The sequence below is a fragment of the Primulina huaijiensis genome, chromosome 2, assembly GCF_012295235.1.
Source record: "Primulina huaijiensis isolate GDHJ02 chromosome 2, ASM1229523v2, whole genome shotgun sequence".
Taxonomy (NCBI): domain Eukaryota; kingdom Viridiplantae; phylum Streptophyta; class Magnoliopsida; order Lamiales; family Gesneriaceae; genus Primulina; species Primulina huaijiensis.
In genome coordinates this window covers 31992052-32005854 of record NC_133307.1, presented here as the reverse complement: position 1 = coordinate 32005854, position 13803 = coordinate 31992052, and the positions used below count along the sequence as shown (strand labels likewise).

The 13803-nt window shown below is 34.9% G+C and overlaps 3 protein-coding genes across 4 annotated transcripts; all 3 read right to left on the bottom strand.

The window, feature by feature from the left end:
- Positions 1 to 2598: 2598 nt before the first annotated feature.
- Positions 2599 to 4826, bottom strand: LOC140971756 (dual specificity phosphatase Cdc25-like). The gene is made up of 3 exons (XM_073434201.1): positions 4633 to 4826; positions 4427 to 4565; positions 2599 to 2944 (listed from the first exon to the last, which is right to left on the bottom strand). Exons 1-3 carry the CDS (start codon positions 4713 to 4715, stop codon positions 2774 to 2776), a joined length of 393 nt encoding a protein of 130 aa, XP_073290302.1. The 5' UTR covers positions 4716 to 4826; the 3' UTR covers positions 2599 to 2773.
- A 685-nt stretch (positions 4827 to 5511) lies between these two features.
- On the bottom strand, positions 5512 to 8178 carry LOC140971755 (S-adenosylmethionine synthase 3-like). The gene is made up of 2 exons (XM_073434200.1): positions 7975 to 8178; positions 5512 to 6950 (listed from the first exon to the last, which is right to left on the bottom strand). The coding sequence occupies exon 2, from the start codon at positions 6941 to 6943 to the stop codon at positions 5771 to 5773; it is 1173 nt and encodes a 390-aa protein (XP_073290301.1). The 5' UTR covers positions 6944 to 6950; positions 7975 to 8178; the 3' UTR covers positions 5512 to 5770.
- Positions 8179 to 8929: 751 nt separating this feature from the next.
- On the bottom strand, positions 8930 to 13803 carry LOC140971754 (protein PTST homolog 3, chloroplastic-like). 2 transcript variants are annotated; one of them, XM_073434198.1, is made up of 12 exons: positions 13362 to 13803; positions 13048 to 13167; positions 12642 to 12784; positions 12341 to 12544; positions 11227 to 11368; positions 11070 to 11133; positions 10883 to 10933; positions 10733 to 10786; positions 10414 to 10533; positions 9689 to 9813; positions 9517 to 9568; positions 8930 to 9224 (listed from the first exon to the last, which is right to left on the bottom strand). In XM_073434198.1, the coding sequence occupies exons 1-12, from the start codon at positions 13517 to 13519 to the stop codon at positions 9126 to 9128; spliced, it is 1332 nt and encodes a 443-aa protein (XP_073290299.1). In that variant the 5' UTR covers positions 13520 to 13803; the 3' UTR covers positions 8930 to 9125. The 2 variants fall into 2 exon arrangements, with proteins under 2 accessions (XP_073290299.1, XP_073290300.1); XM_073434199.1 differs by lacking the exon at positions 8930 to 9224 and having other exon boundaries at positions 9517 to 9603.

Genomic DNA, 13803 nt, shown 5'->3' with positions numbered 1-13803 from the left:
AGATAAGAACCGGGTAAGGTTGTCTGGTGTCACCACAAAATGGTACTGTCAAATGCCAATAATTTGATTCTTTATTCAAGAAAATGGGAACTCAATGTTGGGATAAAGTTTAGGATATAAAAATATGATGGGAATATTCAACTTTCCATTGGGCTATCTTCTTTTTATTTTATTTTTTTTTATTTTTTGAACTAGGCCAATGTGAAATTAAATTAGTGTGCAACCTGACATCATTTTCCAATCGAAATCCTGCATTTGTCATTGCCATTGCTCCTCATCTAAATAATTTAATTTTAATTTGAGTTTGAATTTTTCTTTAATATATATATATATATATATATAATTTATAGAATATGAATTCTTTGTGATATTGGATTTGGACTCCCAAAGAAGCATGGATTCACTTGGATTTTAATTGTGTGAAAATTCCAATTTTGATTGGGAATAATCAATGTTTATCAAAATCATGTCGTAAAAAAGTGTGGCAGGGACAACAAAATTATTGGTACCATTAATTACATTATTCACGTCGAAGTTAAATATTATACGAACAAGTGGATACAATTAATTGTATTATTATGTAAGGATGGGACTACATTGATTCAAAGAAAATGAAAGTGTTGACAAGACCAACCATTAAAAGTATGGAGAAAAGCCCACCGTCAGATATATTGGATTAGCTTTCCCTGTTTTCATTATCCTTGTAACCGTTGGATTCTGGTCTTTTAGGACATTTTAAGGTTATTGTGACGCCAAGCCATGACGCAATGTTTTGGTAATGATTACGTAGGCAATATATATATATATATATATATATATTATATAGGGGGAGTTCGTGAAAAATCCACAATCAAAATATTTATTTGGGTTCACTCCCTACCCACAAAATTGTGGTACTATGTCGTACAAAATGTGATACACTTCATGTGGAAATGTGGTACTAAAAAAGTACCCAGGGATTGAACACAAAAAAAATCGACGGCTGGGGACTGAAGGGTATCATGTGCACCGCCTACGTGGCAGTGCATGATTAGCCCGCCATTTTTTAAAAAACAAAACAAAAAATTTTGTGTGGTTGTGGNATTTCATTGGATAAATTCATTAACTCATTAACAGAACGTGCAAAATAATTTATTTTTACGAAAATTTTAAACCATTCTTTAGTGGCATCTATGCTATCAATAATGGAGTAAAATAATTTTACAAAAAAATCATAGAATAGAAAAATTAAGAGTTTATTAAACATGAATTTTAACACAAAGAAAACAGCTTAAAATACGAGGAAATTTCGTGGGTGGATCGAACAATTAAAAAACGATAACCACCCACTTCATGTTGTCCTTTTCGGATAAATTTTTAAATTATTCGAAATTAGTATAATTAATTGTGATTAGAATTGTTAATGTGAAAACCTTTCCAGTAATAGTTGTGAATCAGAAATTTAAATAAGATTAAAGTCAATGCACGAGATTATTGGAGAGCTGTCTTCGTACCTGCTCCGAAAGTTGTGTATTCAAAGAAAATTAAATTGAAAACGACAACTTACAGGAATTTTTTTTGGCCAAAATATAGGATTTTTTTTTTTTTTTTAACGTGCTTTGATGATTCTTAAGTAGAATATGCTCCATTCAAAATCCAACTTTAAAAAAAATTTCACCCATTTTTAATTTTATTAATCTAAATTTAAACCATCGGATATTTTTAATTCTAAATTTTTTAAAACAACTATCATAATATAGTCATAAGAGAACGTAACTTTTAATATCGAAATATAATATTTCCAAAAATATTGTAATATTTTTCTTTTAAGTTTATTTTGGAAAGAAACAAGCCCGATTGAATTTCCAGGAAAAAGGGCCATAATTCGCAGTGATAAACCTTAATTTAATAACAGAAGCTGTACAAGTCAATCCAGTTTCATAAAAATATAATCCAAGAAACGTGTTAGTTTCTAAATTTTTCTACATTGAAGTTGCAAGCTGCCTTGTTCATACATTCACAAAAGTTTGAAATGAACGAATAAAACCGAGATTTCTTAAAAGAACTACATTATTTCCATTCATAAAAATTATAGAAAATATAGAATTGGTCATCAGCTGAGGACTTTTTTCTGGGTTCATGTTGGGTACTACTCGATTTCACGGGATATTTCTCTCCCGATGAACCCATATGTATTGATACCTGAACTTCGGGTATTCGATAATTTTCAAGTATTCATTTTACTTTTCTAAAACATGGTTCAGAAGTCAACACCCAAATAGCCAACTGATTCTGGGACTCAAAAACAAAAGACCAATTTGTGGGAAAAATTGTTACGATCTGGAATTCTTTATAATACAAGTTTAATATATTAACATTATTTATATTAGCACTTTTGATTAAATTCTTAACTCTGATGCTAGTTCAACAGCAACATTTTGCGACACTTTGCTAGTTAATAGATCAATCCAAAGACGAAGGAACAAGTGACTTAATGGGATCAACCACAGAAATTCACAAGCAAAAATCGAAAGGCTTTACGGTTGCAGAGCCAGTCATTTACGGGTTTCCTAACAACCATTGAGACCGTACATACGGAAGTAAAAGCATATAATCACATTGAATCAAATGACTTTAGACCTTAGATTCCTTCAGAAGTCAGCAGAAAATATTCACTTTTTTTTTAAATTATACAATGTAAGCACACCATTGTTAAACACAATTTCATATTAATGCTCCACAAGATAATAGGCATATAGCAATATGAGCACTCTTGGTTGACCGAAACAGGGATTTAAGCTTTCTCCCCCTTGCATGGTACTTCAGTGCAGCGACAAATGGGCTTTCCGGAAGCTTCCCAACCATTATAGCCACGTTCCAGAATCATGACATTTTTTATTCCCACGTCTTCTTTCATGGTAGTGAGATAATCTGTGAGCCTTCGCGCACATTTGGGTCCACGTACCTGAAAAAATAGTTCAGGCATTCATTCTGGTGACTTTTTCACCGGCATGCATCTTATTAATGTGAACTCTCAACAACTTAAGTAAATCAGACTTATGGGCTAACTACAGGCAATGCCTACTTTAATTATAAGCACTCTAAATGTGATCAAAGGCACCTACTAGATATGTACCTTCATGTTTTGCTAACCTTATAACGATCGATCGATGATTGTAAATTAAAATTTTTATACTGTTCAAATCCGTGGTACAGCCAACACAACTACTTCCAACTTAGAACTTGGGACTCAAACCGGTTTAGACTACAATTCGCACCCTGGCCCACCCCAAATCAAATAACAAAACCCCTACTTTTAGAAAGTTTAATGGGACATAAAACTAGAAAGAAGAAAAGACTAAGGGAGAGTGCGGCTAGTTTGCCTTCCACGTGTCATTTCAGAAAAAGTTCAACGATACAAGATCATAGCATAAGTTTACCATAGAGATACATAGTATTTTTGTCCACCTTGAAGATAACAATGAGTAGCTAATGCTTTGGTTCCTTTCCAGAGTGCATGAACATTCTTAACATCCCAACAATCTAAATTTCACGGCACATGGAACGGGAGAGATTAAAGCAAAATGCGAACACAGAACAGAGGCTAGCATGTCAAATCCACTTAGAAACCGATCTCTCTCTTGCGACCTCATTCTTATGTTTAGATCTCTATCTCAGGCTTTGTAGAAAATGAAAGCAAGAAAGTCAGATTGATCAAATCAGACTGATCAAATGATTAATGAATATAAGACAAGGCCAAATATATAAAGATTTAGATGAAGATTGAGTGAAATCCCTAAAAGAATCACTATTAGTATATGCTACGTTTGATTTAAAAATACCAAATCCCTCTACCAAAAACACAATTGTCAATCTTGCGGTAGGATACATGCTCTATAAAGACAGAATACTTTGCCATTGGGAAAGTGAGCTTGTTAACAACCAACCAAGCCGGCCACGATAACTCTAGACATGAGAAGTCAATAGTGGACTCACTAAATTACCCAGCTTCCCTCGAGGGCCAATTGCGAACTTCATTAAATGAGTTTTCCTCATCTATCATACTACTCGGTTTATGAGTGGCCTTAATTAATCAAAGTACACACACTTAGCCAGTTTTAGTCATTCCTAAGCCGTGGAAGAACGAGAGCACCAACCTTATAAAGAAAAGAACCCATAACTAGACCTAATACATTAAATGAGAAACCTCTCAAGCTTAACCCTCACTCCATAATGGAATGTGAATTCAGCTGTAAACAAAGCTCGAGATGATTGTGAATTTGTATCTTCTTCCATACTCAAACACGATCAAATACAAACTACAGTACGGAAAACTTGTCAGATCCTATAAAACACATAATAAAAATTAAACGCCAAACACCAATACGCGCATCCAGGAAGAAACGGAAAAATCATGGCAAACGAAACGTAATTCAGTAAACAACACCTGGCTGAGAGCACAATGGAAAACAAGGGTATCTTTGCCTTCAGCGGCTTGAATTAGATTGGGAATTTTTTCAACAAATGAGTCGCTGGAAAAGTGAAGCGAGCCAGCTATGTGCCCATCGGTGCTCCTTTCATCATCCCTAAAATTCGAACAAATTATCAATAAAAAGGATCATATTCGAGAAATCAAAAACACTTATCGTGTACCTGACGTCGACAATGGCTATATTGGGGCGGTTATTGAGAGAGGAAAGCTGAGAGCCGGTGATGTATGCGATGCTCCGAGCCATGGCTTTCTTCTTCTACACACTGATTTTTTACCTTTTAGAATAAGTAAATAAATTCTATGTACTCCATCTGTCCAGAGTTTGACCTGGTGAATTTAATTTAATATCTTAAAAATGTCGAATTTTGTTTTCTTTTTTAAAAAAAAAATTTTATTTTTAAATCTGGAGTCAGAACTTTGGTCGATAAATGCCTTATAGCATATGAGCGTGAAATTATTTTAAAACTAAAACTTCCAAAATAATAGCATCATTTTATGAATATTTGCATTTATTTTCTTTTTATTACTATCCGTCCATTTGTAAAAATATATAAAATCATACTACAGAGTACAGAATGAAACGTAGAGAAACATAACGAATTTTCAGTACATTGTAATTTTTGCATTGACAAGATACATAAAAAGCTACAAAAATAAGATACATAAAAAGATATAAAAATTTGAGCAATTTTAGAACGCCGACTGATAAATATGTTATGTTTTTTGTTGTATATACCCTACTTTATGTACAAAATTTATTAATAAAATAAAATATATACATTAAATAAATATAAAGTTTAAATTCACTTTATGCTAATGGATCTGCAATTTCTGGGCCGGTTGCTTAAGCCCAACATCATTTATTATTACCTTTTAAACAATGATGGTTACTTTACCGACCATTTATAAGTATATAAGTTCTTATAGACTATTTTAATATAAGTTAGGTAAAATAGGGAAGTATTTGGGGGCTACATAAACCTTTTTAAAAAATAAGGCATAACTTGATGAATTATTTTACACGAACGATGAAACGAAAATTCAAATACTAATACAAATTCAAGTATCATTAAATTATGAGAGTTGAGACTGATTATATTCACCACATACAACTGACTTTTATTGATTAGGCATATTCAATGACAACATACTAATACAAGTAAAAACTTAAAAATAGTAAAAACGACACAAATACACTTCCTTCCAAGAAGCATTTCTAAAATTTAAAGCACAAAACAATCCAGCATCATTTTTTAGGTCTGCTAAGGAACAATGACATTACGTTATCTGGCCACAGATTCAAGCTTTAGGCTTCAGGATTTTAACAGTTTCCCAAGTAAAATCAGGATCGTCGCGCCCAAAATGACCATAAGCAGCAGTTTTCTGGTACCTGAAGTTGCCCCCTCTCTTCAAATCGAGGTTGATGGCGATCATTCCAGGCCTAAAGTCGAACTTCTCCTTGATGAGCGCGAGTATATCCTTGTCTGGGATTTTACCAGTCTTGTAGGTGTCAACAAACACTGAAAGTGGTTCTGCTACACCGATAGCATAAGAAACTTGCACGATGCATCGACGAGCAAGTCCTGAAGCCACCACGCTCTTGGCTGCCTGCCTAACGACATACGCCCCACTTCTGTCCACCTTCGTGGGATCCTTTCCGGAGAAAGCGCCACCGCCATGAGCACCCCAGCCACCATAAGTGTCAATGATGATTTTCCGACCAGTGAGTCCTGCATCTCCATGTGGGCCACCAATGACGAATCGGCCAGATGGGTTGAGGTGGAAAATTGTGTTGTCATCAAGGTACTGGGCCGGGACCACAGGCTTGATCACATTCTCCTTCAAGTCTTCTGCAATCTGATCATTCGTTACTGTTTCGTCATGCTGGGTTGAGATGAGAACGGTATGGACTCGAATAGGGATCATGGCCCCATTGTCATTCTTGTACTCAACGGTAACTTGAGTTTTACCATCAGGTCTTAGCCACGGGCAAGTGTTGTTTTTCCTCACTTCTGTGAGCTTGGCCCCAAGCTTGGTGGCAAGGACATGAGTAAGTGGCATAAGTTCGGGTGTTTCATCGGTGGCATATCCAAACATGTGACCTTGGTCACCAGCTCCAATATCCTCAGGTTTCTTGGTGAGATGACCGTGAACTCCCTGGGCAATGTCAGGGCTCTGTTGTTCGATGTTGACTAGAACTTTGCAATTGTCAGCATCGAGTCCAACATCAGGTGATATGAAACCAATGCCTCTGCATGTATCACGAACAATCTTCTCATAGTTTACATCTGCCTTTGTTGTTATCTCGCCAAAGACCATTACCATATTAGTTTTTGTGCATGTTTCGCATGCAACTTTGCTCTCCGGATCCTGCTCCAAGCAAGCATCGAGAATGGCATCAGAGACTTGGTCGCAAAGTTTGTCGGGGTGACCTTCATTTACAGATTCTGAGGTGAACAGGAAGGTGTCCATATTATACCTGAAAAGTATTCCAAATAATGTGTTAATTCATATGCAGTCTTAAGTTGAAAGTAGTCAGATGCAGAACACCAAATCCAAAGCATATAAACCATGTGGATTACAGGATGCAACACTGTGGAATCTTTGACAGATCTATTCAAACTCTAGGAGAATATAAACGGGAAACTTATAATTTGGACTCAATGCAAAAATAAAAGCAAAATGAAACCCGGAGTTCATTTAAATCTAAAAATTAATTTGCCAGACTAGTGTATTTTGCAGCAACGTTGAGTCTCCAAACACAAAAATCGCACATAGAACACAAGTACCTGTCCACGGTCATAAAACAGTGTTTTTATCAGTTCCATACAAAAAATATAAACCAATATTACTTTCAGTAAAAATCCGGATCGTCGCCAAACAACAAATGAAAATGCATCTTAGAATCCAAGTCCAAATTCTGTCAATAATACCTAGGAATAGTTTATACCCAAAAATTCTGACAAACATCATTTACGCCGAAGCAATCCTGCATCAAAATGGAGGTGTGGAACAAGTATATATATTTATAAACACAACTTTTCAATGAAAATAGATTCTCAATCATAAACCACAACATTCTCGCTATGATGTAATACGTTCAACGATATCTGAATCTCCTGATGAAAGCACATGCAAAACCAATTACATCCGCGACAAATCAAAAACTACGTTAGTTGAATCCGTTAAAATTTATTCTAGAACCGGAAACATGAAACGAGATTCATTACAAAGATAGTTCCCATATTGCAACACAAATATGCAACGGATCTGCAAAAAGAAATGCAGCATCTTTAAATTTATTCGATTCGTCGTCAATCTCGGAACATTTCCACCTCAAACAAAAAACAAAAACATCAAATCTATCAACATTCAATCTCAAAACTTGAAATATGAATCACAAAGCAAGAACACACCAAGATGCCACGGATCTAAACAAGAGAGAGAGAGAGCAATTTAACCAGATCTAAAACAGAAAAATGCTTTAAAACGTAAATGAGTACCTTTGATCCACGCAGAAGCTTCAGATCTGAGTATATTAGTATCCCGATGAAGATAAGAAAGGAGGGAGATCTGAGAAAATAGGAGATGGTATTCAAACTTGAAGAAAGGGGGTGATATATATAGGAACGTGGATCCTCAGAATCTCACCCTCTCTCTCTCTCCCGTCGGTAAACCAAAAAACTACCCTGTCGTTATGCAGTGGGCCCCAATCGAGATAGAGGGCTTTAGGATGGTTCCAGCTGGCAAAATGAGAGAGCGTTCAACGGTGCAGATTCGGTCATATATTTTTATTTAATTTTCATTACTGGGTTAGGTAGTAAGAAAAATAAAAGAAGCGTCAAACTTTTTCAGAACTTGTACTCTGTGGACGAGAAAGTGTACGTGGTTTGGTGAAATTGGCATTCGGGGAATGCACACTTGAGTTGGTAGAGTACTCTTATCGTCGTTTTTTGAGCTTAAATAAATTGCTATTAACATTAGAGCGAAGACAAAACATTTAGTAAAATTGATTTTTTTGGTAGTTAGTATGTATTAAGGATAAATAATTATAAATACATACATACATACATACATACATAGAACGAGTAAATCGATATTATTAAGTAAAAATCACATTCAATAAATATTTTTTTGTTAGTTGCTGCGCTTCTTTCTTTTTACTCTAATTTAAAAAAAATTATAACTAAAAAAATTGTGACCAATGTTTTAAAATACGACAAAATTTAAGCGGGCTTAGACTTAATACAAGATTAAAATATTTAAAAAATATATTTTATTTATTTTTTTAATATTTTTCAAGTTGATTAATAGATAAACAGACAAACAAATTTTAAGAATAAATGCATATATAAGCCCCAAGTTTGCATGCTCATTTGCATGTACTGGTCTACATACACCTCATTTGACATTTATCCAACGATAGTTAACCCATCCAACGTATCTTGTAGATATCGGCATTCACATTTCACCAAGTTTCTTCTAGTGTCCGTAACACCCAACTAATCTTCAGTTGATAGCATGATAAGAAATGGAATAGAATAATCAACAAATGAACCAAACACAAGATGAATATGCATTAGAAATCTATTCTTATTTAACCAATCTATTATTGTTATTTACAAGCTAAGGATTTTGTCCAAGCAAAGGATGGTCATCTATCTACTTTAAGTATGTTGTTGTCCAAGGTGTCCCTTGTAACTGATTCCATCGAAGGATCGATCCTCCAATCACCATCAACAACGAATTTTATCTGTGAACCAAGAGCTGCTATAAGCAAACGAACAAAACCATATCCCTTGTATTGTAAATTGTTAATGAAATCAAGAAATGAGTGTGTTTAAAAGAAGCAGTAGCAGGTCGATGCCACCACTCTCTCCATATTATTACAATATTCTTTCATCCTCCTGTTCGTAAACCGAAAGTCGTAAATCATATTGGATTAAGGGAGGAGTGCATGCACGATCAGCGGCCTTGGTCCTCGAGGTTCAATTTTTTTTTTCCTAGATGATGGTTGAGAACACACGGTAATCTGTTGAACTAACCTCATAAACGCCGGGATAGAGCCACAAAACTGTTCTCCAAAGTTGTGATTTCCTGGAAAATTTTGGTAGTATATTTAAATTGTGATCCTATTCAGTAAAATGTATCGTAGGTATAAAACCAAAACTATAAACAGCAGTTGAGCGCTGATATAAACGAAATTGAATGTAAAACCTCGTTTCAGTATGGCCAACACCAGTGGATGATGACTGCGGATCCATTTTTATCTTGTGATGCCAACCGTTGAAGCTACCAGCCAGTTCTACAATCTCCCCATATCCCGTATATTTAACCTCAACCTAAACGAAAAGGTAACTTCACCTCAGTAATAATTGATAAAATGCTCTCTGAAACAAAGAGATGATATCATTATTCTTGAGAACAAAATTCAAAATCCTTGGTAAAAATAAAGTTCAGCAAACTTTCCAATATCTCCAAAATGTATTATTGAAAGTGGAGTAAAAGTTCAAGTTCAACCAAGACCCATTGTCGACTTGATGGAAATTTGTTCTGGCCTTCTGCCAATAGCCAAAATTGCCTGTGAACAGCTTCTCGTGCACATCAAGCGTGGATGTGGCGAAGCTCAATTTTCGAGGATTTAATATTAATTACCAACAAATTACCATCCACAGACTTTGAATGCATCTAGATAATGAAGTCAGATTTAAAAAACTGCTTTTTTGGAAAGTCATTTTGGAAAGAGAAGTTTCAAAACAGTGCTTAAAAAAGCAAAAAGCCCAAAGCTAGAAAATGTGCCTTTTACTATTTTATTAAAACACAAAATTGCTTTTGTTTATTTTAAAAGGCTCTCTTGATAAAATATTTTTATGCTAAATGTCTATGTATGACTTACTGGCCCAATATTTTATCATCAACGTAACAAATAGAAAATGCAATACCTCTTTCAGTCCGGATAAGCTTCCTGTGGCAGCATATAATTCATTCTCTTTTTCAGAAATAAGTTTATGTGCTCTGTTGATCTCTATTTCCACATTATTTTGCAAAGCGGACAAAGCAGTCTGAGATATTCAACCAAAAGGTATTTTCATAGCCCATTTTCTCAGGGATATGGAATTTCTATCCATTTTTATATTAAAGGTAATGTTTTCGATTGAAACCAAATGTCTGATTCCAAGTCGTCAACTGATCAAGGGGCGGAGCCCCCCAAACTTATGCTTGTAAGTAATGAAATAGTTGTTCACGCATATAAATTTATACCTTTTCTTTCTCAATCTGCTGCTTCAATTGATCTAGTTCTAATTCCTTCTGATGCTAAGAACAGACGACAACAATGCATAAAGCGATCACACGAGAAAACTTGAAGAATAATAAACATATTATAGTCTAGTTAATTACTCAGAGACAAACCAGCATAAACTTGAGGCGGTTAAACTCAGCTAGATTCTCTGCGTTTAGTTTCTGCAGCACAACATAACTAGCAAGCAATCATTCTATCCAGATAAACCAAGGTGAATTTTGAAGAAACCGGAAAAGCCATACAATGTCATAATCCAGAGAAATAATGGCCTAGATTGAAATAATGATGCACACAGACCTCATCCTCTATATCATTTTTGTGATTCACGGATGTTTGCTCTTCTTTTGAGACATAATTGTTCCTATTTAAGTCAGATGCAATGATGCAATTTAATAAGGAAAAATAATGTAGAAAAACAAAGTGACAGATGTTTTCTTTGAAGCAGATGAAGTACATGGATTTTCCATTTAATATTTCACCACTACTAGAGCAATGGATCAAAAGATTGTCGTTCCGTTGATCGCTTGAGCTATTTTGTACTTTGTGTTCATTTTCTGATTCAGTACTTCTCTCTCCTTTACGGACGTATATTTTGTCTGTAATTAGAAAGTCAACACAATCGGAGCATTACAAAAATAAATCGGATGAAAATACAATAAACATCTCCCTGCAAAATATCATGGCATCATAACAGAAAACATTATGGCAGATGGACTTGTTTTCTTGACAAGTAATAATCAAATAACCTGATTTGACGACATATTCCAACATATTCTAGAAGGCATCGTTTCTGAACTTTCATCAAGGGTAGCTTCTTATATATAGGTATAAACAATAAGTCAAAAACCAGAGCATAAGGAATCAACTATCGAATCCACTTGGAATTTTCTTCTTTTCTGGCAATGTACTGCCATAATTAATCATTGCACATCGGTAACTTATTTGCCAAAATTGCGAAGAATTAAAATTTAAAATTAGCATCCTGGGTTAGAAAGCACTTGGTAACAAAGCCAACAGCTGGAAACATACAAACCCGCTGCAATAATTGCTCAACAGGACTATCTCGGTACTCATATTAGCACTAACCATGTCCAGCCGTCAAAACTTTGATATTATCTCTGTTGCCACTTGCTTGTATTAGGAAATGGAAACAGGTTTCCCTTGAAATTAGCATTAGTTAGCTCTCACGAGGACATGATTCATGGTTTTCTACACACTACCCGACATTCATAGATTAATTACAAGAATTCCAACCATAGAAACAAGTGTTATAAGAAATATTATAGTTGATGGTAAAAATGTAAATAAAATATTTTAAACCAAATGGGAGCCTAAGCACAACCTTTTAATCATTGTACGACATAGAATAATATGAACTATCGTTACTTCCTAATAATCTGCGATTTAATAAACAAACCAATTTGCAACTAATTGGAATCTGAAAGGTGCAAGAATGACATCAGATATCAACTTTAGGAGAGAAACACATTAGGCCACCAAAGGAAAACTATGAATTGAGAAATAAGTTATAAAAGAGAATGTATAGAAATTAGCCCTCGAGAACTAACCATCAATTTCTACCAACATTCCGTGCTTAATAAAATTAGCCACCTTCTCCTTCATGAACTGTATATTTGAATCTGATGCCAAAGACCTTTGGTCACTCGAGAAAAGGTCTCCATCTTTTTCTTGATATCTATGCAAGTCTCCCTCTTCCATAACGTCCCTTGATAATACATCACTGACCAAGACTTTCAGTTTCTCATTCTGACCTTTTCAGACGACAAAATATTCTATCAATACCGATTTTAAATCGCATATTCATATCAAATTGCAAATAAGAATAATGTTAAAGTTTCATGTATTCACCTTCAGATCCCCCGAGCATCCTCAGTTTTCCTGTTTTGTCCATCTCTATATCGGACTTGATTAAGTTTGTTGTAGTTGAGGATTCAAGAATCTCTCTAATAAGTGTGTATCCTCTTCGCCGGACCATGTGTGCAAGGTCTTTCCTAAGGACCATCATTGAAATATAGGATATATGAATAAAATACATAAACTAGGAAAAATCTTTCTCCAAATGTATGTATCCCCACCATCCCACTCGTCCACGAGTTCAATAAATACATACATTAAAATTGCAAATGATGGAGCCTGTCTCCTACTTCACCATTGTTCAAATATATATATATATATATGCACTTCATCGCAGTTGTGCAATGTAACATCGATCATAACACTACAAATTAGAAAAATAAAATCCATGAAAACGAACCTTCCATGCTGCGCAAGCTCTTTCAGGGAGGGCAAATAATGTTCAGGATATCCAACGGTGGATAAAAATTCTCTAATCTCATTGCAAAGATCTTCATTGCTTTTGACCTTCTTGCTAGCTCTAAATCAAACAAAAGCAACCCAATAAATCACGACCATTGACAAATAACTACAAGAAACAGAAATTTCGCAAATACAAACACCCCGCAACGTTCTATGGCATATTAAGTACACTGTCATAAAAAAAATTCAAAATTTTTAAGTACTTGTACACTACATCAAAGAAAAAACCCATAATGATTAATCGACGAATACCTGGATTTCTTACATGAAGAAGCCCAAAATCGGGAATAGCTTTGCTTGTGGTGGTGTTGGTGGTAAATGCACAAGTTTTGTGAAGAGATTTGGTTTGAAAAGAAGATTTTATCAGAAGACAAACAATGAAAAGTTGGAAAGTAATAACAGGAGGCCATGAGAAGACGGTGGGGTGTGCTGTGAAGATGGGTTTCGCAGCATTTGAGGGATTTCGCTCCGAATTCCAGAGGATTTAAGTTCGAGAATTACAATTTATCAGCTGTCTGAATACGAGGCAATCAATTTGGATATACATAATTGATAGAACTGTGAAATTTCTCACATCCGAAAAAAAAAACTTAATCTTGGCCAGTGAACACTGTTTGATTGGGACGGAAGTGTGGAACTACGGAAGATCACGAGTCAGTCATCCATTTATTATGGGGATCCAAATCAATCGAAA